We start from the raw sequence: 25466 nt of genomic DNA on the forward strand, positions 1-25466 counted from the left end.
AAGCAACAAAGCAGGAACTGGCAGTGCTCTGAGGAGCCATGTGACACACCCAGAAAGAGGTCATCCCACTCAAAGTGGAAGACAGAACCTTTAAAATTTGAGTTATAAAAATTAGGCTCATTAGTACCTCAATGTAAGTCAGAGTTTTCTACAGCAACTGTAAAAATAGAATCAAGGCCCTGGCAAGTAAATGAACAAGCTTTTAATACAGCTCAGTTATGTAAAATACTATGTACTGTAAAAGATCTAGAAAACTATAGCTTCAAGTCATGTTTTAAAAAAGCCATTATGCTCAATTGAAAAACCCAAGTACAGAGTACAAAACTGCAACAACAGCCATGGGGACCCCTGGCGCCCACATCCAAGTCCTTGCAGAGCTGCAGCCACTCAAATGGTGGAGGTGTCGCACTGATCTGCCATGTAGACACAGCATGCCCAGCCTGGGGAGTGAGGTGCGGGGTAGAATTTGGGTTCAGTTGTTGCTTGGATATTCTTGAACTGGAACCAGCAGCAGAAATCAGGAACCAGCGGACATGAAGGATTAAGTTGGAACACACCCCCTGCCCCACTTTATCCCCAACCTTCAATCTCTGGGTATTGGTATTTCCTGGGAGCTGTGTTGAGTTCTTGTAAGTTGTTAAACAATGTCCACAGTAGGGCCTTACAGCTTGGTCTAACAATGGTGATTGCCCTAGCTTGCTCATGTACTACAGCCCGTGGGAAGAGAGAAAAGGTAGATAATGAAGTTTCACAAAACAGGTTTATTCATCTAAAGCTGCAGATATTTAAGTCAATCATAACCCTTCAGAAAGCAAGACACAGGAAATCCTAAGACTTGTAAAAGACTTCATAGGAAAAGATATAACTCTTAACAGGTGGGAGAGGTTAATTACTGTTTAGTCTTTACTAAGTCCCAGGAAACCTTTTTGCTGACAGGTTGTTAGTAGAACAGGAAACAGTATACCTCTTATTTCACTGTGCACTGCAGAGGAGCAACATTTAGCTGACCTTCTCTCACCATCCCTGCTAAATACAGAAGACATCCAAATCAGACATTGACCGAAAAGCTGAAACTACCAACAGCAAAAAGAAAACCAACCAGCTAAAGGGAGATGAGGGCACATTATAAAGGATGCCATTTAAAAATGAAACACTATATATATAAAGATGAGGTGGGAAGAATAAACTAGAGCAGGCCTGAGACTTGCATTAAGTAACAGGGGCAGTAAGGGTCCTTTGGGCACTAAGACTGCTTGTAAGCAAAACTTTTACATAAAGGCAAGTGTCTCTACTGCCGTTCTCTAGAAAGCCAAGTTGGGCTTAAAAAAAAAAAAACCTGACCAGGAAGGGGAGCAACCTGTGAGCAAATTCAAACACAATGAAAAGTAGATGATCCCAGATATCCAATATGGTACCACTAGCTACATATGGCTACTTGGTTTCAAATCAAATTAAAAACTATTCCTCAGTCACACTCAGCTTCATTTCAAACTGCCTAACCTAGAGCGATAATTAGGTAAATGATAACATCCACACTGGAATATAACATTATGTCAATTAAAAATTAACACCTAATGTGGCTTGTGTACACAGTACTGTACAGTGAAGTTTATAGAGTATTTTTTTATGATTTCAAGAAATTCCACTGGACAACACTGGCATAGATAATGGTTTAGTATAAAACTAAACACAAGAGAAGAAAATAATTGGCTTGGTGTCTGTAGCTCAGCAGCTAGGGCGCAAGCCCCCATACACCAGAGCTGGTGGGTTCGAGCCCAGTCCGGTCCTACCAAACAATGACAACTATAACCAAAAAATACCTGGGCGTTGTTGTGGGCGCATATAGTCCCAGCTACTTGGAAGGCTGAGGCAAGACAATCGCGTAAGCCCAAGACTTTGAGGTTGCTGTGAGCTGTGACACCACAGCACTCTACCCAGGGCAACACAACTGTAGGGGTGAATATGTCAGTCACTGCAATATTACTCACAACACAGAAAACTGGGGAAAAAGACAAATTGCCTAACCTAGAGCAATAATTAGGTAAATTATGATATCCACACTGGAATATAACATTAAGTCAAATAAAAATAAAACATTAAGTCAATTAATAGGGAAAGGCTACAGCAATGTGGGAAATCATGTTATACTATTGAATTTAAAACTATGTATACTTTTTCACTATGAAAAAATGCATAGAAAAGATTGTTAGTCAGAAATACACCAAAATAACTGCTTGTGTGGTAACAAATTTTTAAGAATTATTTTTCTTTTCCCCATTACTTGATTTGTTTCTGAAATATATGTATTAGATACTACAGAATCTTTTTTTCCCTCTCAGACTTAATAAAAGATACTACAGAATCTTTTGAAGACAGTTTTCACCAGGCACAGTGAGCACATGGCACAATGCCTGGCACATAACAAATGCTCAGAGTTAGAACAGACCGTAAAACATCTGCAACCTCTCATCTGCTTCTATCTAAAAGATGCAATGTAATGAAGGATGGAGGATAAGCTTGACTCACCTCAAAATAATGATTTAACCTAAAACTGCTCTTCTGGATTCCAAACTACAAACTCAGTTGACCATTATAATAAAGGCCCTGGCCATACTGAAAACCCCTGAATTTTAAAAATACAGAAAACCTTCATGACAAAACTTTGGGGAAGGCTACTCTGGTAGGAAACCTACAAAGCTAGTTAACAGAAGTTTGCCATTCCACAATATTTCTGAGATTTAGTGTAACAAAGAGTTGCCCAGACATTATTTTGTTGTTTTAAATTTTAACATCTTTCCTGGGTAGATCTCAAAATACAGATCAAGAAAAGTATGTATGGGGTGGAGGGAGGGTAATTGGTGGGGCCACACCTATGGTGCATCTTAGAATGGGTACAGGTGAAACTTACTAAATGCAGAATACAAATGTCTTCATACAATAACTAAGAAAATGCCATGAAGGCTATGTTAAACAGTTTGATGAAAATATTTCAGATTGTATAGGAAACTAGCACATTGTATCGCTTGACATACACAGCTATGATTTAATAAAAAAAAAAAAGTATGTAGAATGTGGGTATGTGTCTCCTGTAAATGAAGGAACACATCCAGCAGAAAAGCCCGCTCAAAGTCTCAAGTGTGGATAAACAGCAGCAGAAGAGCCTGGAATACTTACAGGACACCAGAAAAACATATTCCCAAAAAAGAGTAGCAAACAGTTTTCACAAAAGAGACAAAGCAAAAGTTTGTTTTTCTAAGAAGTTTGCAAACCTTCTGGAGAAAGGCTAGGCAGAGGTTGTGGTGTTCATATGGTGATGGTTTTTAAAAGTCTTGTTTTGTCAGGCTTGGTGCCCGTAACACAGTGGTTACGGCGCCAGCCACATACACAAAGGGTGGGGTGTTTAAACCGGGCCCGGGCCTGTTAAACAACAATGTCAACTACAATCAAAAAATAGCTGGGCATTGTGGTGGGCACCTGCAGTCCCAGCTACTTGGGAGGCTGAGGCAGGAGAATCACTTAAGCCCAGGAGTTTGAGGTTGCTGTGAGCTATGGCACTACAGCACTTTACTGAGAGCAACATGGTGAGACTCTCTCTCTCAAAAAAAAAAAAAAAAAGGTCTTGTTTTGTCAAATCATAGCGAACGAAGAACTTGTGAAATTTTTCATTATGGGAGAATTCCACCTAAAGCCATCTGATTCAGAAAAGAAGTCTAAGAATCATTAGATTTAGGAAAACTAATTTATATATTAAATTACCTCTAACAGGTCCTGAAGATACAATTTGTCAATGAAAATATTAGTATATAACTTTTCAGGAACATATTCTGTGGATGATAGCAAAATTTCTTAGGAACTAGATGGGTGAGTCAGAATGGCAATACCTTGAAACCTAGCTTTACTCAATGTGAGGTTTTAAAAAGCAATCTCTAATTTAGCTGGCACCAAAATTGTCTGCATTTTGTAGGGTTACTGGGAACCTGCTGGCAGCCATTAATAGCCCAAACCTTTAAGAGCCATTTTGCTCTTTTGTGAGAACATGGAGGTAAAATACCAAGGGAGTGATACCAAACCTCTGACTTTCCCACCACCACAGTTTCCAAATAGCATGCGTAAAGTTTGTCTTCTGTTTGCAAATATAACAAGTAATCACTGAACAAAATGTTAACATAAAAATAAAAAATAAAAAAATCAACACTTTAAATCTACTGCATAAAGATAACCATAGCTGATTTAATAATCATTTCCAGATATTTATTTTTTCCCTTCACTAGTATGTTTGATGTTCTTTTTTTCTTTTAAGTTATTCCACACCTGTTTATTTAGTGTTTCTGCTTTCACTCCTTAATAGATTTTACTATTTCACAGATGCTTCTTCACTCAGTTCATCTAGTTCCTCAGTGTCATCTTGGTCAGCCAACCATCTTTATCATTTGTTGAGGAAGTCCTGGATTTTCTTCAAGAACTTCATTAATTTCAGTTCCTTCTCCTGATAAAGGAGAACAATGTTTACTACCAGCTTTCACACTTTCCAAAGCACCAAATATGTCTTGTTTAATTCTAGGCCAGGTGCAGTGGCTCATGCCTGTAATCCCAGCACTCTGGAGGCTGGAAGCGCTTGAGCTCAGGAGTTCAAGACCTGCATGAGCAAGAGTGTGACCCTGTCCCTAAAAATAGCCTGGCGTGGTGGTAGGCACCTATAGTCCCAGCTACTTGGGAGGCTGAGGCAAAAGAATCACTTGAGCCCAAGCTTTGAGGTTGCTGTGAGCTATGACACCACAGCACTCAACCCAGCACAACTGAGTGAGACTGTCTCAAAATAAATAAATAAATTTTTTTTGTCTTAACATTGGGCAGATTACAGTAAATATGTCCCTAAACCTCCTATGCAAAACTGCTGACTCCCACTATTGCAAACCATCTTCTCTTGTATTCAGGTTCCTCTGTGAATTTAACAAGTGAGAGCAGAGCACATCCTGTGTGCAGCATCTGAGCAGCACCTGCCCTCAGTGGCCAGGGCTGCCGAGAGTGAGGGTAGGTCAGGTGATGCCTGTAGGGCCTGAAATCCTTTTATGCCAGTAGAAAAAAATTTTCCTTTTTTGGCTTCATTACATTTCATCAATTTAATAAATATTAGTGTATCTAAAGAATCCCCTACTAATTGGCACATTTTAGGTTCTTTTTTCAATTTGTTGCTATTATAGAGGTTACATCTTTTCACGTGCATTTCTGTATGACTGTGTGATTACACAATCTCCCAATTTCCTCCTTACGAGAAACTTCTTCTAGGATAAATTGTACTGACAGGAGGATTTCTGGGTCAAAGGTTTTAAAATTTGATACTTAATTTAAATTTATCCTCATAGAAGTTGTACTAACTTCACCTTCCCACCAATACTGCAGGAATAAATTTCTAAATTTCTTTCTTTATAGCCTTAGAGAAAACTCAGCTGATTATTCTCTATTTTGAAATCTAAATTCCAACTGCATTTCACTGATAACTAGTGAGGCTGAACATCTTTACATGTATTTTCTTTATTCCTCCTACTTCTATATTGAACTACTGTAGTAGTGCTTTTTTGCCCACTTTCCTATTATCTAAATGATATTTTCATCTAACCTGAAGACTAACCATGGCCCAAACAATTTGGTCCGCTGTCACAGCACCGATGACTTTATGTATCACAAATACACAACAGGCTGAAAAGCTATGACCCTCTGGGTTCCCTGAGTCCTAAAATGCATCTCACCTCATCTACCCCTGGTGGAGATCTCACTTGTCAGCTTGAAATACTCCAGGAGATCAGCATAGTCATTTCCATTGGAGATGACCTTAATACCTTTGTCTAGTAGGTTTTCTTGAACCTTCTTGAACTCATCTACATCTCCTCTTCAGACCAGCATGAAATGTTCTAAGTCAGATTTATGCTCACGGCCTCCAGGAAAAGGGCCTGGAAAGTGGTGTCACCCACAGTCCAGCCGCAGCCCAAGAAAAGAAATGACTTGTTTTCATAGTTTCTGAATCTCTCTCTTGAAGGGAAAGAAACAATGTATTAATGACACTGTGAAGACACACAAAGCAGGTCTGACATAGTCCACAGGCTCCTAACTGGACACACACAGAGCAGGTCTGACACACAGTCCAGGCTCCCAACTGGACATACACAGAGCACGTCTGACACAGTCCACAGGCTCCCAACTGGACATACACAGAGCAGGTCTGACACAGTCCTCAGGTTCCCAATTGGACACACACAGAGCAGGTCTGACATAAGTCCACAGGTTCCCAACTGGACACACACAGAGCAGGTCTGACACAGTCCACAGGTTCCCAAATGGACACACACAGAGCAGGTCTGACACAGTCCACAGGCTCCCAACTGGACACACACAGAGCAGGTCTGATACAGTCCACAGCCTCCTAACTGGACACACACAGAGCAGGTCTGATGTAGTACATAGGCTCCCAGTTGGACACACACACACAGCAGGTCTGACACAGTTCACAGGCTCCTAACTGGACACACACAGAGCAGGTCCGACACACAGTCCAAGGCTCCCAACTGGACACACACAGAGCAGGTCTGACATAGTCCACAGGCTCCCAACTGGACACACACAGCAGGTCTGACACAGTCCACAGGTTCCCAACTGGACACACACAGAGCAGGTCTGACACAGTCCACAGGTTCCCAACTGGACATACACAGAGCAGGTCTGACATAGTCCACAGGTTCCCAACTGGACACACACAGAGCAGGTCTGACACAGTCCACAGGTTCCCAACTGGACACACACAGAGCAGGTCTGATACAGTCCACAGCCTCCTAACTGGACACACACAGAGCAGGTCTGATGTAGTACATAGGCTCCCAGTTGGACACACACACACAGCAGGTCTGACACAGTTCACAGGCTCCTAACTGGACACACACAGAGCAGGTCCGACACACAGTCCAAGGCTCCCAACTGGACACACACAGAGCAGGTCTGACATAGTCCACAGGCTCCCAACTGGACACACACAGCAGGTCTGACACAGTCCACAGGTTCCCAACTGGACACACACAGAGCAGGTCTGACACAGTCCACAGGTTCCCAACTGGACATACACAGAGCAGGTCTGACATAGTCCACAGGTTCCCAACTGGACACACACAGAGCAGGTCTGACACAGTCCACAGGTTCCCAACTGGACACACACAGAGCAGGTCTGATACAGTCCACAGCCTCCTAACTGGACACACACAGAGCAGGTCAAATATAGTCCACAGGCTCCCAATTGGACACACACAGAACAGGTCTGATATAGTCCACAGGCTCCCAACTGGACACACACAGAGCAGGTCTGATATAGTGCACAGGCTCCCAACTGGACACACACAGAGCAGGTCTGATATAGTGCACAGGCTCCCAACTGGACACACACAGAGCAGGTCTGTCAGACAGTCCACAGGCTCCTAACTGTTATGTTTAGCAGACTGTGATGACCAAAGTTTAAAATGGTTGGTATGGCCCATGAAGGAGTCTGATCTCTTGCTTACAGACGACTGCTGTAAAGTTTTATCCTTACTCATAATCCTCTGTAGGCTCCCTTGTCAGGGTCACAGGGTTGGCACTGCCCTACTGGTTTTGTAGTTTTAGATTTATGTGCCCAGGGGTTATTGGACAATGAATAGGTCTCTTATGTGTATCTTATTTATTACTCTTTCCATTTTCTGGACCAAATTTGCCCTTTTTTGCCTTATAAACCGAACTGTGGGTCACCATAGAAGAAATTCCATCACCAGATTTGCTCAAAGAAAGTCTGATACTTAGAACATCAATATGTGTGAGTGTGTGTGTATATGCTGTTATGTACACATGCACAGATACAAAAACATTAGAAATTATTTTGTCCAGGGGACTACTCAGTACCAATGATGGATGCAGTCACAGCAGATGTTAGGAAGAGAACAGGTGAAAAAGAGTCCCTTATACTTCAGAAAGCATGTTTTCTTCATCTTTCTTTTGCTTCATCATATAAAAATACTACTATTCTATGTGACTCAGCCTTGAAAGCAGTTAGCACACAAGATTCTCCAAGTTGGGGGCCAGTGAATTTCCCCACATATGCCTAGCCAGGGAGTGCTTCTGCTTTGAACATGTGTGTATAAATAAGTCTAAAAATTGTACCCTGAAAGATCAATACTCTTTTTCACAAAGGAAAAAACCTCCCTGTTATCCCCATAGCCAATTTTCTTGAATAAGTGTGAATATATTGTTACTTTAATATGAGCTTACTGCCACTTACACAAAATTGCTTTATAATGTACGTGCTCCCTTAGAGGATGGTTTGTAAAATAATGTAAATTAACTTTGGCATAGAGAGGGTTATCCACAAACCAAATGATGAAGAGCATTCTTGGGCTCGGCACCCATAGCACAGCAGTTATGGTGCTAGCCACATACACTGAGGGCCGCCACCCGGACCAGGCCAGCTAAGCAACAATGACAACTGCAACACCACCAACATCAACAAAAATGGCCAGGCGTTGTGGCAGGTGCCTGTGTTCCCAGCTACTTGGGAGGCTGAGGCAAGAGAATTGCTTGGGCCCAAGACTTTGAGGTTGTTGTGAGCTGTGGCGCCACAGCACTCTACCGAGGACATAGTGGGACTCTATCTCAAAAAAAAAAAAAAAGAAGAAGAGCACTCTTGCATGTGAAGAAGATATTAAGTATACCATCTGCTGGGTGTCAATCAAGTCCACGTGAGGACCCTATGGTTTGATACCTTTAAGACAAGCTCTGCATTTCCTGAGACGGCTTGCATAACTACAAGCTAATAAGCAGCACAGGGATAATGTCTGACCTTCTAATTTTTGATTAATGATAAGAAAATGTTCCTTCTTTCAGATATACAGGATACTTGGAGAGGCTTCCCAGGAACGGGCTCCTGAAACCAGCCAATCGGCAGCACTCACCTTAACTTCAGTGTTCCTGAGCATGTTCTGATATCCTGCTGGATGAAGGACAATGCCGCTAGGGTTGGTGTAGACCCCATGGATGTGCAGCACACTCAGTTACCTCTTTTCCTGAGCCCACTCGAGGACCTGCACAACACACTCAAGAGCCCAACCACGTTGGCAGGGCTGAGCACCTGCTAAGGGTCACGATGGGCAAGAGGCCACTTTGAGGACTAAACTTCTGGCATAATTTCCAGCATCATGACACCATAGGACATGAATGCAAAACCCGATGTAGTCTAAGTTTCCATCTCAAGAATAATGGCAGCAAGTCTGGTAATTTCTCACTGAAAGTAACAATCAAAAATTAGAATTTGTCATCTGGGTGCAGAGGTTCACGCCTGTAATTCCAGTACTCTGAGAGGCCAAGGCAAAAAGATCGTTTTAGTCCAGAGGTTTGAGGCTGCTATGAGCTACGATGACACCACGGCACTCTAGGATGAGTGACAGAGTGAGACTGTCTCAAAAAAAAAGGCTCAGCGCCTGTAGCTCAGCGGCTAGGGCGCCAGCTACATACACCAAGGCTGGCAGGTTCGAACTCAGGCTGGGCTAGCTAAAACAACAATGACAACTGCAACAAAAAAAGGCCAGGTTTTGTGGGTGCCTGTAGTCCCAGACACTTAGGAGGCTGAGGCAAGAGAATCACTTAAGCCCAAGACTTTGAGGTTGCTGTGAGCTGTGATGTCATCGTACTCTACTGAGGGTGACAAAGTAAGACTTTGTCCTAAAAGAAAAAGAAAAAAATCAAATAAGTTAGAGACAATACAAGCCCTTTGCACAGGTGACATATGAAAGAAATATGGACAACTGTCCTAAAAAAGAAAAAAAAAAAAATCAAGCCTTGATTAAGTCTTTAGGCTTGTAATTCCAGCTGGCCACATGGCTTGTTTTTAGCCAATATGGCATTAGCAAAAACAACATAAGCAAGCAGAAGCTTAAAAACTGCTGGCACAGGGACCTTTTTTCTTTTTGGTTGCTTTGGGAGCCCCATGCCATGTGAAGAAGCCTGGCCAACTGCCAGTATCTATGGACCGGGGAGTGAGATCCTCCTATACCACCCAGCCCTAGCCTGGCCAGCAGATGGATGGCTACAGCTGTGTGAGCAGGCCGCAAAACCACAACTGTCCTGCTGAGTGGCAGAGCCCAGCTCAAATTGTTAATTCACTTTATCCTGGGCAAATAACATGTTTGTTGTTGTAAGCCACAATGCTCTTGTGCAGTAATAGATAAATGATAGAACCACCACTTAAGTCACTTCTGAGGAACATAAAAGGCTGCCCATGAAGAACAGTCCATTTACGATAGTGTCTGCACTAGCCACATGGTTCCAGGGCTCCATTTTCCTAAGACGTGATATAATACAAACTTATTCTTACCACATTTTGATAGGGTATGGATTAGGAAGACGAGGCACAGAGATTTAGAATTTGAGTATCACTAGGCCCCATTCTCATTACAAGTAAACGGCTTTAACCATTAGACTTTGACACTGCTCCTGATGTGGGCTAAAGCTAGTGAGCAAACCTTAAGGCTCTAGGTTGAAATGAATGGGAAAATACCAAGTTTAGCTTTAAAAAGAGCCTTATCTTTCTGATGCCTACAAACACATGGTTGTAATCTTTGGTGATTATATCACAGAAATGGCACCGAAGCTATTTGAGCTAGTCATTTTAAAATTTCATTTACTCATTTATAAATTCCAAAAATATTTATGCAAGGCTGGGCACAGTGGATTGCCTGAGCAAGAGTGAGACCCCATCTCTACTAAAAATAGAAAAACTAGCTGGGTGTGGGTACCTGTAGTCCCAGCTACTCAGAAGGCTGAAACAGGAAGTTTGCACAAACCCAGAAGTTTGAGGTTGCTGTGATGATGATCCCTTGGCACTTTACCCTAGGTGACAGTGAGACTCTGTCTCAAAAAACACAAAAGAAAACAAAAATTAATGGAGCATCTACTGTGTGCCAGCTAGTATCCAAGCTATTAATAAAAACAGGTGACACAGAATCTGTCCAGATGGACCTACTATTCCTGTGGAGTCGAGAGTCAGAAAATAAACAGATGAAGGGGCAAGATAAAAACTAAAACTTATAGTAAGTGCTATGAAGGAAGGACACAGACAAGGGAAGAGAGCAAAAAGTAAGTGCTCAATTTAAACAGGTGAGTCAGAGAAGGTCTCTCAGGAGCTGACCACACACAGCATGAGGGAGCAGGCAGAGTATATTCCAGCCAGAGAAAGTCAGTCTTTGTGGCTTCATTTCTCTACATTCAAGTTCCTTTAAAAACTAGCCTCAAGGTCAGCAAAATCACACAGTGGCACTGTGGCTACTACTCTGGCAGAGGAGTGCTGTGGCAATGGATAGAATGGCTGAATCACTTATCTAGTCAACTCTATTTAGCTAGGCTCTACAATGGACATAAATGCGGGTCCCTGAGGAGAACAAGGTGTAGAATGGAAATCACAAACATCACAGAGCAGAACAAAGGAGTCCCAAAGCACTCATCTTGTTAGCTGACACAGATCACCATCTACAGAGGGCGCCAAAACATGTACATGCATTTTAAGAAGGGAAAAAAACTGCAAATTTAAAAAACTGTAGGAAAAAACCCTGAATATTACTAAATTTTCTGCAATGACAAGATGTATCCAATGTGACTTACATCCAGCTTTTGTTATCAGTATATATTGTATATTACAAATTTAACAGTTTTTCCTTTCTTAAAATGTGCGTACATAATTTGTCATCCTGTGTATAATTCAATATCATGGTAGATGGGTATATTATGGTATAGACAGTATAGCTATGTTTTTAAAAGGTCTGCTGAGGTTTCCACTAAACATTAACCTCAACCTAGCTGTCATAGGCCTGGAAGTTGCTCTTTCAATCAGCATTAAGTAGTTTTCGTACATTTTCAACATGCCATGAAGAACATATCCAAGAAAGAACTTGATATAAATCAGTATTAACCAACGCCACACCACCTGACATCACCAAGTGCTAAGGAGATCTTAAGAGTTCAAATGACTTCCTCTAATCTTGCTTTAAAACAGTACAACTGGCCAGGTGTGGTGGCTCACACTTGTAATCCTGGCATTCAGGGAGGCCGAGGCAGGTGACTGCCTGAGCTCAAGGAGTTGGAGACCAGCCACAGAAAGACCCCATCTCTAAAAATAGCCGGTGTTGTGGTAGGACCCTGTAGTCTCACCTATTGGAAGGCTAAGGCAAGAGAATTGCTTGAGTCTAAAAGTTTGAGATTGTTGTAAGCTATGACACTACTGCACTCTGTCACAAGTGGCGAAGTGAGACTCTGTCTAATAAAAATAAAAATAAAATAAATAAAATAAAATAGGGTGCCAGCCACATACACCAAGGCTGGCAGGTTCGAGCATAGCCCAGGCCAGTTAAAACAATGACAACTGCAACAACAACAACAACATAAACAACAACACAGCTAGATGTTGTAGTGGGCGCCTGGAGTCCCAGCTACTTGGAAGGATGAGGCAAGAGAATAGCTGAAGTTGCTGTGACCTGTGATACTACGGCACTCTATCGAGGGGACACAGTGAGACTTTGTTTCAAAAAATGAAATAAAATAAAATAAACAAAACTCCCAGCTTGGCTCCTGTAGCACCGAGGGTGCTAGCCTCAGCGGTTAGGGTACTGGCCACATACACTGAGGCTGGTGGGTTTGAACCGGGCCTGGCTCTGCTAAACAACAATAACAACTGTAACAAAATAATAGCCGGATGTTGTGGAGGGTTCCTATAGTCCCAGCTATTTGGGAGATTGTGGCAAGAGAATTACTTAAGTCCAAGAGTTTGAGGTTGCTGTGAGCTGTGACGCCACAGCACTCAACTGAAGGCGACATAGTAAGACTCTGTCTAAAAAAAAAAAAAAAAACCAAATACTGAAACTCCCCAAAATATAAGCAGGGTAAAGAATCTTTCTTTCTGTCTCTATAACACCTAGAAAACAGCTTTTCTACGATACAATTCACTAGCTTGAAAAAGAGACTAATGCTTTCCTTTTTACCTTTTTCTCATCAGTTAAGGTCAAGGGATTCGAGTTGTTTCCCCTAGTCTGCTGCATACAGTTCCAGGAGATTATCAAAATTTGTAGTTAATACGAGGGCTCCATTTTCCATCAAGTGGAGAACTGACTGAAGTAGTTGTTTTCCAGAATCTTCCATCTTTGACTCCAAGTCATCAAATACTTCATACAAACAGTCTTTGAAAAATGTTGATTGAACATTAACTGGTGCGCTGGGAAGAGATTAAAAAGAAAAATTAATCCAAGGTATTTGGTAGGACAGTTGTTTGAGACAGAGTTATCACTGTGTCTGTCACTCAAGCTAGAGTGTTGTGGCATTATAGCTCACAGCAACTTCAAACCCTTCGGCTTAAGCCATCCTCTTGCCTCAGCCTCCCGAGTAGTTGGGACTATAGGCACCCGCCACAACACCCAGCTATTTCTTAGAGATGAGGTCTTACTCTTGCTGAGGCTTGTCTCGAACTCATGAGCTCAGGCAATCCACTGGCCTCAGCATCCCAGTGTTAGGATTACAGGCATGAGCCACCATGTCTGGCCTGAGTTTTAAGAAATTTTTAAGAAAAAGCAAGACAAGGCCTTTTACCTAACTCAGTTTGATAAAACAAAGCAAAATTTCTTAGAAATATTTTGAGTAGATACCTGTAAGGGTGTTATTTCGATTTCAGATTAATAAGAAGGTACAAATGATTAGGTTACACTGTTTCTATTTGTTAGATAAAGTCTAAGCTGTAGTTGAGCCCTTCATCCAGGGGAGTGTTGTACATCCTTACATTGTGCCCATTAGGTGAGAGCTTCTCCTACCTCCCCTCACTTGAATTTATTTCAATAGTTAATCTAATTAAAATATTAATATTAAAAACTGTTTTTTCTTCATCTATAAAAATGATAAAAATTGCCATTTTTTATGTGAGTGCAGAAGTAAACTCAAAACAGAGATAATGGGTCAGTAGTCTTGTTTTTGTACACATATAAAGGAGTCATCATCATCTCTCTCTCTCACACAATGCAATCCGGTTAAGAAAGATAATTACCCTGAATAGGGCACATAAATAGACATTCCTCAGAAGAGCCAAATATGCAAACCCACAAGCTAGAGATGAACAGCCCTGTTACACTCAGCATGCTGAGGTTTCAGAACATTCCAAAGGCACACTGCAGGTACTCACAGGAGAGAGTCTCTGGATAAGGTCATGGGCAACATGGACAAGGTTCTTGTCTTCATGGAGACACTTCTGAAACTTTTTGCTCTCCTCATCTTCTAGAAGATCAAAATCAATGGCAGTATCCAGCAAGGCCTGGATCAACCCCTTCCAGGATTTCAGGGCTGGAACCTGAGGGGCAACAGCAGCACTGATGCCTGTGCCAATCACCAGCACGAGCTCCCGAGGCTTCTTAGTTTTTAAGCTTGGAAGCAGCTTCCTGTAAAAGCAAAGCAAATGAGAGGACTGGAATAGTCAATAGGTTTGAGGCACATGGAAGGTACGTGACTAAAGCCATAGTTTTCAGTTGTAACTTTTACAGTTGCAAAGACAATGAGTTAACAGTTTTTGATGCTTTTCCCAAGTTTAAACAAAAAGACCACAATATTGTGTGCTTTCTGAAAAACAAAGTAAAAACCTATTTTTAGAAATCCTAAAGACAATCTTAAAATAAATTTTCTCCTTCTTAATCCTCTCAACTTAAGAATCCCACTAAGTTAGGAAAAGGTTCAAATATATCATAACTCAGCTATGTTCTGCCACCTAAATTCTATTTTAAGCCAATATTAAGTTTCAAAAGAATATATTTGATTTCTATTCCAGAAAGAGAGAAAATAATTCCATATAAATTAAGTTCCTATTCTTGAGAAATCTACAACGGGAGATTAAAAATTTAACACTGGGGCCTGTGGCTCAAGGAGTAGTGCCTGGCCCCATATACTGGGGGTGGCGGGTTCAAGCCTGGCCCTGGCCAAAATTGCAAAAAAAAAATTCAACCCTAAATTTTGGAAATATTACTAAGCTAAAATTGAGTAGGAAGTAATGTAGTATGGAACAAGTCTGTCTTCCGTTTTGTTCTAGATATCCTCAGGCAAAAAAAAACAAAAGCCAACAGAATTCTAAAAAACCAGGAGCATAGGGTGGCACCTATGGCTCAAAGAAGTCTGACACTGGCCCCTTATACCGGAGGTGGCAGGTTCAAACCCAGCCCCGGCCAAAAACTGCAAAAACCCCAAAAACAAACAAACAACAACGACAAAAAACAAACAAACAAAAAAACCCCAGGAGCATAAACAAAGAAACAACTACTCAACAGACATGATGAAAAGTAAAAAACACTCTTTTCTTAACACGATAAGCATAGATTACTGTTTTGAGGTCCATATGTTAGACAGTATAGGTACAAGTTTTTGTTTTTGTTTCTTCCCCTTCATTCTAAAGACTATATTAAAACTCCTGTTTAAAATGCTCCTTCAGCCAGGCCCAGTGGCTCACACCTGTAATCCCAGCACTCTGGCAGGCTGACGCAGGTGGATTGCCTGAGCTCACCACTTCGAGACCAGCCACAGCAAGAGCAAGATCCCATCTCTACTAAAAAAAAAAAAAAAAAAAAAAATTAGCCTGGCATTGTGGCAGGTTGGCACTCTACCCAGGGCAACAAGGTGAGACTTTGTCTTCCCCCCACCAAAAGTTTCTTCAACTGGGCTGGTGGCTCATGCCTATAACCCAAGCACTCTGGGAGGCTGAGGTAGGTTGATATTTGCTAATGGCTTGATTTCTTTTCTCCCCAGAAATTGCCTTTCTCAACCTTCTGTTCAAATAATAAAAAGAAGAGAAAGAAGATTAGCATTTTCGCAAAACCCAAGAAAGGTATAGTACTTTTAAGACTTGGGGAAATATGGTTTTGGAGAACAACCTCTAGAACCGCCTTTCCTGTCCCTGGCTCCTGTTTTAGGTCGCTCAAAAAACATGAAAAAACTTATATGCACGAGACACTCTTGTAGGTACTAATGATGCAGCTGTGAACAAAATGGAGTCCCTGATGGAGAAAAGTTTAGTCTCCTGGAAAAGACTGATAACAGACATTAGAAGCAAATGATAAAAATGAGTTTCAGTTCAGAGGCATCCAAACAGTGAAGCATATACAAAGACACGTGCACAGAAAATTTCTAGGAGGGTTCAGAAGAACTGTAAATGGTGGTTAAATGGGGACTAAAGAGAATAGGACTTTTACTTTTCACTATATGTTATGCCATTTTAACTTTTTACCACACTCATATAGATTTGAGCTACATGGATAATTTTTCTAGTTAAGATTTCCATTTTAACAGTTGTGTTTTATTTCTGGTCCTTCCTAAAACCACTAAGTAAAAGTCACTTTTTAAAGAAGGGTAGGAAAAGATGAAGCAGATGACAGAGATCAGAAGGCAACACAATTTTAAAAGTTATAGATGCTGATTCCCTTGTAGACGCTTGGGAATGTCTGCATTAGACAGAGTTCCTAGCGCCGAGACTGAGGCTCGCCTTCTGGAGAGGTTGGGCTGGAGGATTCAGTGTTCAAAACAGTGCAGCTGGGGGATGAGGAGCAGGTACAAATCTGCATATGAAGACTACCCCAATCCTCTTTCCCAGGGAAGCTGCTCAGACACTAGGAGTCAACTTTATACCTGCACTTCCACCCCTCATCCAGGTAGGAGGTGGGAGGATTCCTCTTTGGGGAGAACGGCCACTATCTGAGAAAAGACCCACAAGTTCTGACAGGTAGGAGGTGCTCAACTATAAGCATGGTCCATGTCTGATGTCAACAGGGAAGGCCATCAGTGACCCAGCCCCTTACACACAGATTTTCCAACTGGCTTTTTATTATTTTCTTCTAAATATAAGTAAACAAACAAGGATCACATAACATTTGAGGAAAGCCCCAATACCACAGTTAGACTAAAATAAACTGGCAGATAGAGAAGAACTGAGAAAACAACAGATAGTACGGAAAAAGAAAAATTTTAAAGAAAACAACGATATCTTTGAATAGATTAAGAAATATGCTTATGAAACACGAGCAGAATGATGTAAAAATAGAACAGGCACACAAAAAGGCTTTTTTGAAATTAGTAAAATTATTATGTTAAGTATCAAACAAATAACACAAGATAATTTCTCCAAAGGGAAGTTACTAGTACCCAGTTTGAAAGAGCCACCTAGTATCTAGATTCATAGATACGTAACTGACAGTTCAGGTTACTAAGAATAAAATGAAGAACCTTACAAGCTTCTAATGAGAAAAGAAAAAGAGGACACACAATGCAAAGGACTGGGAACCAGAACAGAGCAGATATTAGCAGAAAGTAAGTGACAACCTTCTAAACTCAAAGGAAAATTTTCTACCAATTTTCTACACTTAGCCAAATCATCCAATACATGTACATGTATGATAAAAAAAAAAAAAACATTTTCAAATATGAGGTCTGACAACTAAACTCGAGAGCTCATCCTAGAAAAAGTGCTACATAGCTCACTGCTGAGTATCACTACGGTCACCTCTGAAGTCCTTTAAAGCACTTTTGGAACTCTTTCTCTAAAATGACCACCACCGCTGTCATTGTATGTAGTATTAAACTGGATGTCCTGAAGGTCATCAAAATGTCTTTTCTTCATCTTCAGGTAAATAAAAAAGTCATTGGGGGTCAGATGGGGTGAGTAGGGAGATTTTCCAATACAGTTATTTGTCTACTGGCTAAAAGACAGTGTTCATAATTTTCCTGTTTCTCTATCAATATTTATTTGCTTGGTATGCTTCTCACAGTCAATGGTTTTGATGCATAATGCGACAAATTTTTGCAATGTTTTCATCAGTTCTGGTCATTACTGGCTGCCCTGACCTCTCTTCATCAGTGACATTTTCCCCTTAGAAAAATATTTAATCCGTTTTGTACACTGCTATTTTCTTTTTTTTTTTGTTTTTGGCCGGGGCTGGGTTTGAACCCACCACCTCTGGCATATGGGACCGGCGCCCTACTCCTTGAGCCACAGGCGCCGCCCATACACTGCTATTTTCTTCATGGCATTATCCCCGTAAACTTGGACTAACATGTCCCTGATTTCATTTCACTCTTGCCAAGTTTAATGAGAAATTTAATATTTGTTCATTTCTCCAATTCAAGCTCTGACATACTTGCAGCAGGCAAACACGCAATAACAAACGCCACTCAGCAAGACATTGTCACACGTTGACAGGAACACAGCTGTGAGACAGACACACCAAGGTCATGAACCCTTACCAAGTTGTTGTACAGTGTTGCCAACTGTAAGTGCATACCAGCAAGTTCCTGAACTTAATTGTCAGACCTCATATCCCCCGAATTTTTCTTTCACGAACCCTTACTAAGGAAGCTACACAAGGACGTGGTTCAGCAAAATGGAAAAGTGACTAAAAAAGAAGACATAACGTCCAGGCAACAGAGTACCCAAGACAGGAGTGAGGTAAAGGGAATCAATCCTGAGGATGACGGGAAAGGAAGAGACCAAGCGTCAGCAATGTAGGAGGTAAGAGAACCAGAGTCCAGAGGGAGAAATCCATGAAACAAACTACCAAGTTACTGATGTGCTTTTCAGTATAGCTAAGAGAGATTTATTTCTCTGTCAAAGCAAGTGAGTATAAACTGAAACAAAGACATGAGATGATATTTAACAACACAGAGGACAAAATGAGCAAGAAGGGAAATAAAAGCACAATATGTTATTAGGCTTAGATATGAATACTACTTATATAGTCATAATAATGTAAATATTAAAAACTGGGTAAAACCAAACACTGTAATATAAACATACAGGGAGGATAAGGGAGCATGGAGCAGCATAGGGGTGACACCAGAGCTAACTGAATCTTTATCTTCCACACCGGAAAATAAATCAAACTGAAAAGGCACAAAGTAGCAACACACATACGGTATTTAAAAATATGGATGTTGATATTAGAAGAAACATTCAAAAGTTGAAAGTGATTATCTCTGAGAAAGGGTGGGCCTTCAAGTATTGACTTTTAAAACTATGTACATGGACATACCTAGATAAAAAAATAAAAATTAAATCCAAAATAAAAACAATTTCTTATATGAAGGTCAATAATTATTAGTGAAAACAACTAGAATGTAAGGTAAATTTGTTATTTTTCTTTATTTCCCACTAATAGTAATTTACTGTTTCTCTGATTCCTTTCTCTTGTTTACCTGGGCTTTTTGGTGGTGGGTGCACCATCACTGAAGAATCCAAAAATCGCATCTATATCAGAGGCCTGGCTCCCTGTAGAAGCCATCCAGTTTCTAAAATAGATTGAACACCATGGACCACGATTAGATCTGCAACGTATACCATTCAAAACAGCACATACATTGAACAGTTTTAATAATCTGTATACCTTTAAAGGTGTTTTGGAGGTATCCCCTGCTTACCAGAAATTAATGAGCATCACAAACACAAGGACTTAAATTAGTCCAAAAGAAGTAAACTTAAAATCATAGGACTTTTGTGCTCCATACTGCCACCTGGCTTCTGTTCCTAAGGGCCTCCCCCAAACAACATCAACTCTTACCAGTCATTGGCTATCACTTCATAGAGCTTAAGAAATACCAGTTATTCTCCCACATGAGATAGGTTTGGAAAAGACATGGGGGATAAAAAATGATCCATGGATAAGTGTGTTAATAGCCCCCAATTATCCACTTTATTATTTATTTATTTATTTATTTTTTATCCACTCACTTTAAAAAGAAGAAGTCGGGTGGTGCCTGTGGCTCAGTGAGTAGGGCACCAGCCCCATATACCGAGGGTGGCAGGTTCGAACCTGGCCCCGGCCAAACTGCAACAAAAAAATAGCCAGGTGTTTTGGTGGGTGCCTGTAGTCCCGAGTGGGAGGCTGCAGCAAGAGAATCGCCTAAGCCCAAGAGTTGGAGGTTGCTGTGAGCTGTGACGCTACAGCACTCTACCGAGGGCAACAAGGTGAGACTGTCCCTAAAAATAAATAATAAACAGTAGAAGTCACTGGTCAAGTGACTTGGGTCAAGAACAGAACCACCAATACTAACTTGCTGACTGATAGATACCCCCTGTTGCTTGACAACTGTGTCATGGGGGTGGGAGTTGGGGGGGGCATATCTCTCTAACCATGGACTGGGCTTTTAAATCAAGCCACTGAAATAAATATTAAAGGTATTATTAAACAAAGATGTATTAAAAATGGCTAAATACCTTTGGGTGCTACGATAACTAGCAAAGGTAAAAGAATTACCATGACTGGCTTGGCATCTGTAGCTCAGTGGCTAGGGCGCTAGCCACATACACAGAGGCTGGCGGACTGGAACCCAGCCCAGGCCTGCTAAACAATGACAACTATAACCAAAAACAGCTGGGTGTTGTGGTGGGCACCTGTAGTCCCAGCTACTTGGGAGGCTGAGGCAAGACAATCACTTAAGCTCAAGAGTTTGAGGTTGCTGTGAGCTGTGATGCCAGAGCACTCTACTGAGGGCAACATGGTGAGACTCTGTCTCAAAAAAAAAAAAAAAAAGAAAGAAAGAAAAAAGGCTCAGTGCCTGTAGCACAGTGGTTATGGCACCAGCCACATACACTGAAGGTGGCAGAGGTTCCAACACGGCCCAGGCCAACTAAACACCAATGACAACTGCAACAAAAAATAGCCAGGTGTTGTGGCAGGTGCCTGTAGTCCCAGCTACTTGGGAGGCTGAGGCAAGAGAATCATTTTAGCCCAAGAGTTGGAAGTTGCTGTGAGCTGTGACGCCATATCACTCCACCAAAGGCGACATGGTGAGACTCTGTCTCAAAACAAAAACAAAAAACTTTTATAGGTTTTCTAAATTAATTTTTCTGATTAACAGAAGGCTCAGTTGTTTACAACATATCCCATCAAACATAATGGAACTCTTCTTTAATATAATCATTAGGAAACTAGAAATCACAAAACCCATACCTTTCCAGTCAAATCTGTCATTTTGGCTGGATGCAGTGGCTCACGCTTGTAATTCTAACACTCTGAGAGGCTGAGGTGGGCTGACTGCTTGATCTTAGGAGTTCAAGACCAGCCTGAGCAAGAGCAAGACCCTCATCTCTACTAAAAATAGAAAAATTAGCTGGGTGTTGTGGCAGATGCCTGTAGTCAGGAGGCTACTCAGGAGGCTGATGCAGGAGGATTGTTTGAGCCCAGGAGTTTGAGATTGCTGAGAGCTAGGCCGAGGCTATGGCGTTTCAGCCTGTGCAACAGACTGAGACTCTGTCTCAAAAACAAACAAACAAACAAAAAAACCCTTTCATTTTATTGGGTGAGAAAGTTGGGGCTTGGGAGAAGACAAATCATTTATCTCAGTAAATCCTGACTTAATCATCTTGGATGCTTGTTAAAAGTATATATTCCTGGGCGGCGCCTGTGGCTCAGTCGGTAAGGCGCCGGCCCCATATACCAAGGGTGGCGGGTTCAATCCCGGCCCCGGCCAAACTGCAACACAAAAATAGCTGGGCATTGTGGCGAGTGCCTGTGGTCCCAGCTGCTGGGGAGGCTGAGGCAGGAGAATCACTTAAGCCCAGGAGTTGGAGGTTGCTGTGAGCTGTGTGAGGCCACGGCACTCTACCAAGGGCCGTAAAGTGAGACTCTGTCTGTACAAAAAAAATTAAAAAAAAAAAAAAGTATATATTCCTAAAAATAAACTCAAATTCCTTAATTTAAAAAGTCTGTTTACAGGTGCTAATCCAAAATTACAGAACCAGAAATCGCAGGGGGAACCTTATGATATTATCAAAATAGGAAAGACCTACATAAAATGCCAACTTCTTTTTTGTTTTTGAGACAGAATCTCAGTCACCTAATTTGTTTTTCCTATTTTTTTTTCTATTTTTAGTAGAGACAAGGTCTTACTTTTGCTCAGGCTGGTCTCAAACTCCTGAACTCAAGCAATCCACCTGCCTCGGCCTCCCAGAGTGCTGGGATTATAGGCATGAGCCACCACGCCTGGCAGCTTTTCACATTTTTTTTAAAACTTGAAGTTATGGCTCGGTGCCTGTGGTTCAAACAGCTAAGGCGCCAGCCACATATACCTGAGATGGCAGGTTTGAATCCAGCCCAGGCCCATCAAACAACAATGATGGCTGCAACCAAAAAAAAAAAAAAATAGCTGGGCACTGTGGCAGGTGCCTGTAGTCCCAGCTACTTGGGAGGCAGAGGCAGGAGAATGGCTTGAGCTCAGGAGTTGGAAGTTGCTGTGAGCTATAATGCCACAGCACTCTACCCAGGGTGACAGCTTGAGGCTCTGCCTCAAAAACAAAAACAAAAATTTGAAGTCTAAAGCTATCAATTAAGGAAAGCCTATATTCTAGAAAGCAGATTTACCTTACAGTCCTTTTTTTTTTGAGCTGTTGCCCTGGGTAGAGTGCCATGGCGTCATAGCTCACAGCAACCTCCAACTTGGGCTCAAGCCATTATCTTGGCTCAGTTTTTTCTATTTTTCGTAGAGATGGGGGTGGGGAGGTCTCGCTTTTTGCTCAGGCTGGTCTCGAACCTGGGAGCTCAAGCTATCCACCCACCTTGGCCTCCCAGAGTGCTAGGATTACAAGACACGAGCCACCTTGCCCAGCCCCTCGCATAGTCCTTAACAGCTGCTTCACAACCATGCATTCCACGGATGCAATCTTGGCAGTCAACTAAATTCAGAAGCTGAATAAACTACTTTTTCTGGTGATAAGGACCATTTGTTACGCACTTCTCATCACCACTTATCTACCAGAACCCTGGCTCAGTCCTATCACTTTCTCCTGGAAAATATGCAAGATCATTTTTGCTAGACTATTTCGGACAGATGGTTAATTGTTGGTGTCTATATCCCTGAATACTAAGCTTTCTGACTTTTGTTTCTTTAACAAAGTCAACAGTTCTGAAGGTCTGTTCCATTTACTATAATTTTAAAAAGTTAAATATGGTCAGCAGCTTCTAATTAGAATATTTAGGTCCTCTTACTTAGGAACTGAATGAGAATACATTATGCCCACATTACATATGACCCCATATTCAGCTTGTTTTTTTCCCCTCGGTCTGAAAGTAAAGAATATACTTTACTGTGCTTTGAACTTCTTTTGAAAATAATTAATGATCTTTAAAAATTTTTGTGACACACCGGTTGAAAATCACTGGTATAAAAGATGCCTTATTTCTGCAGTTCCCAATCTGTAGGCCATGGACTGGTGTTAGGAATCCGCAGCAAAGCCTCATCTGTATTTGCAATCCCCATCACTCCATCAATCACCTGAGCTCCGCCTCCTGTCAGATCAGCAGCCCAGCCCCGAATGTAAGTTGTCTAAGTGAGGGGTGTAGGTCACAGGCTTCTTATGGGAATCTACTGGTGATGATCTGAGGTGGAGCTAAGGCAGTGATGCTGGTGCTGGGACCATTTTGTTGCAGGAAAACAAGCTCAGGGCTCCCACTGATCTGCATTATGGTGAGTAGTACAATTTTTCCATTATATTTTACAATGTAATGACACTAGAAACATAGTACACAATAAATGTAATGTGCTCAAATCATCCTGAAATCACCTCCCTCCACAATCCACAAAAAAACTTGTCTTCCATGAAACTGGTCCCTGGTGCCACAGCAGCTGGGGACTTCTGCCTCACATGATATGATCTTACCTGTATACCTCAGTGGCATATAAGTATAACCCATAATTTCTTCTAGAGTACCCGATTCTTAGGAAAAAAATCCATTTTTGTATCTACCCTAAACAATATGCAGTTACGTGGTGTTACGAAAGAGCTTCAAAGATATCTGTGAAAATACAAAACAGAATTCATAACATGCAACAGCTAGTTCACACATTAATTTCTTTGTAATCATGATCAGTTTTCATTTTAGTGAGACTGATTATATACAGAAGTGGAAAAGGCTTTTCCATCACAAGAAAGCAAAGGCAATTACCTGTGCTACCGTCGTCATTACTCGAATTACTGCTAAGCCACTGAGAAATCCTTCAAAGCCAACACACTACAGCAAAATAAAAGTCAGACACTTGGTGAAAGCAAAAGTAACAGCAACCTCATTAACAGAATTTTTTTTTTTTTTTTTTTTTTTGTAGAGACAGAGTTTCACTTTATTGCCCTCGGTAGTGTGCCGTGCCGTCACACAGCTCACAGCAACCTCCAACTCCTGGGCTTAGGCGATTCTCCTGCCTCAGCCTCCCGAGTAGCTGGGACTACAGGTGCCCACCACAGCGCCCGGCCATTTTTTTGTTGCAGTTTGGCCGGGGCTGGGTTTGAATCCGCCACCCTCGGCATATGGGGCCGGCGCCCCACTCACTGAGCCACAGGTGCCGCCCAACATTAACAGAATTTTTAAGGCTGAGGTCTTCATATGAGACAGAACACTTATATCTTGAAACCTGTCAGCAGGAAACAGAACACTTACATGTGGTGGGTGAAAAAGGAAAAAAATCAAGGCTATGCTAGGAAAAATCCAGTAAGGAACATGGGGAAGGGACAAGAAAGCAGAGACTGGTTATCTGAATGAAATTAAGTTTGTACAAAGCAGAGGACCTGTGTACTTGAAAACATCAAAGAAGCTCGCAGGCCTGCTTTGGGGGCATCTTGGTGCAGCACATGGTGCGGGCCTGGCCCTTTTCTCCCTCTGAGAGCCGAACGGGGCCTTCCCGCTGGTCTTCCTCACTGTCTCTCCTGTACTTCCAGGATACAGTGCTCAGCTCAAACAAGAGGGAGGCCAGAAAGGAACTCAAAGCAGTTTTGCCTAGAAATTAAAGATCTATAAATCAACCACTTGACAAAGTGGTACTTGTTTCAAAAGGATCAGCTGTATTATAGCTAGCCTTCTCCCCTCTATTTAAAAAAATAAAGCAGTGACTGGAATAAAATAAGGGCTTATTTCTGTAACATAAATATAGGAAAAGGTTAACTTCATATCATTTTTTTAAGGGAAAAAGATAGTAATCTGAATTGAGAAGAAACCAAACCTCTCTTGGTTTTGGACTAATTTCAACACATCTGGTTCTGAGCAACTATGGGTGGAGGGAGAAAAAAAAGATACCCAGGATAAGGTACTACAAAGAACACTGAACAAGTTTGTCGACATGAGCAAATTAGACACCCTGCTTGGGTACACGATGAATGTTGCTCCATAATGTAGAATGTAGCCTTTCCAATCAGTGCAGAAAGCACACTTGCCATTTTCCTCTTCGCAATGTGCAGGTATGCACACAGAACGATGATGTCCCCCTGGGCCACAGGGGTCCTGTTTACCCCAGTCCTCTAGAGCTAACTCAGTCAGTTGCCACTTTCAACCAACCCTAAGTGTGCTCGACAATCTACCTCTATCAGGTAAGATCTCTACCACACTCATTTCCTAAAAATTTGCTTTAACATGATCAAGGAT

General features: G+C 41.6%; 1 protein-coding gene across 1 annotated transcript; it reads right to left on the reverse strand.

Moving 5' to 3' along the window:
* Window positions 1-741: 741 nt before the first annotated feature.
* On the reverse strand, window positions 742-24976 carry FAM118B (family with sequence similarity 118 member B). The gene is given in 12 exon segments (XM_053595440.1): window positions 742-995; window positions 998-1026; window positions 5748-5927; window positions 5930-6012; window positions 6014-6027; window positions 8961-9089; window positions 13035-13052; window positions 13054-13256; window positions 14206-14471; window positions 19258-19350; window positions 23203-23852; window positions 24003-24976. Coding segments are annotated over 11 exon segments (1209 nt in total). The 5' UTR covers window positions 23298-23852; window positions 24003-24976; the 3' UTR covers window positions 742-896.
* Window positions 24977-25466: the final 490 nt, after the last annotated feature.

This window comes from Nycticebus coucang, chromosome 6 (genome assembly GCF_027406575.1).
Source record: "Nycticebus coucang isolate mNycCou1 chromosome 6, mNycCou1.pri, whole genome shotgun sequence".
Taxonomy (NCBI): Eukaryota; Metazoa; Chordata; class Mammalia; order Primates; family Lorisidae; genus Nycticebus; species Nycticebus coucang.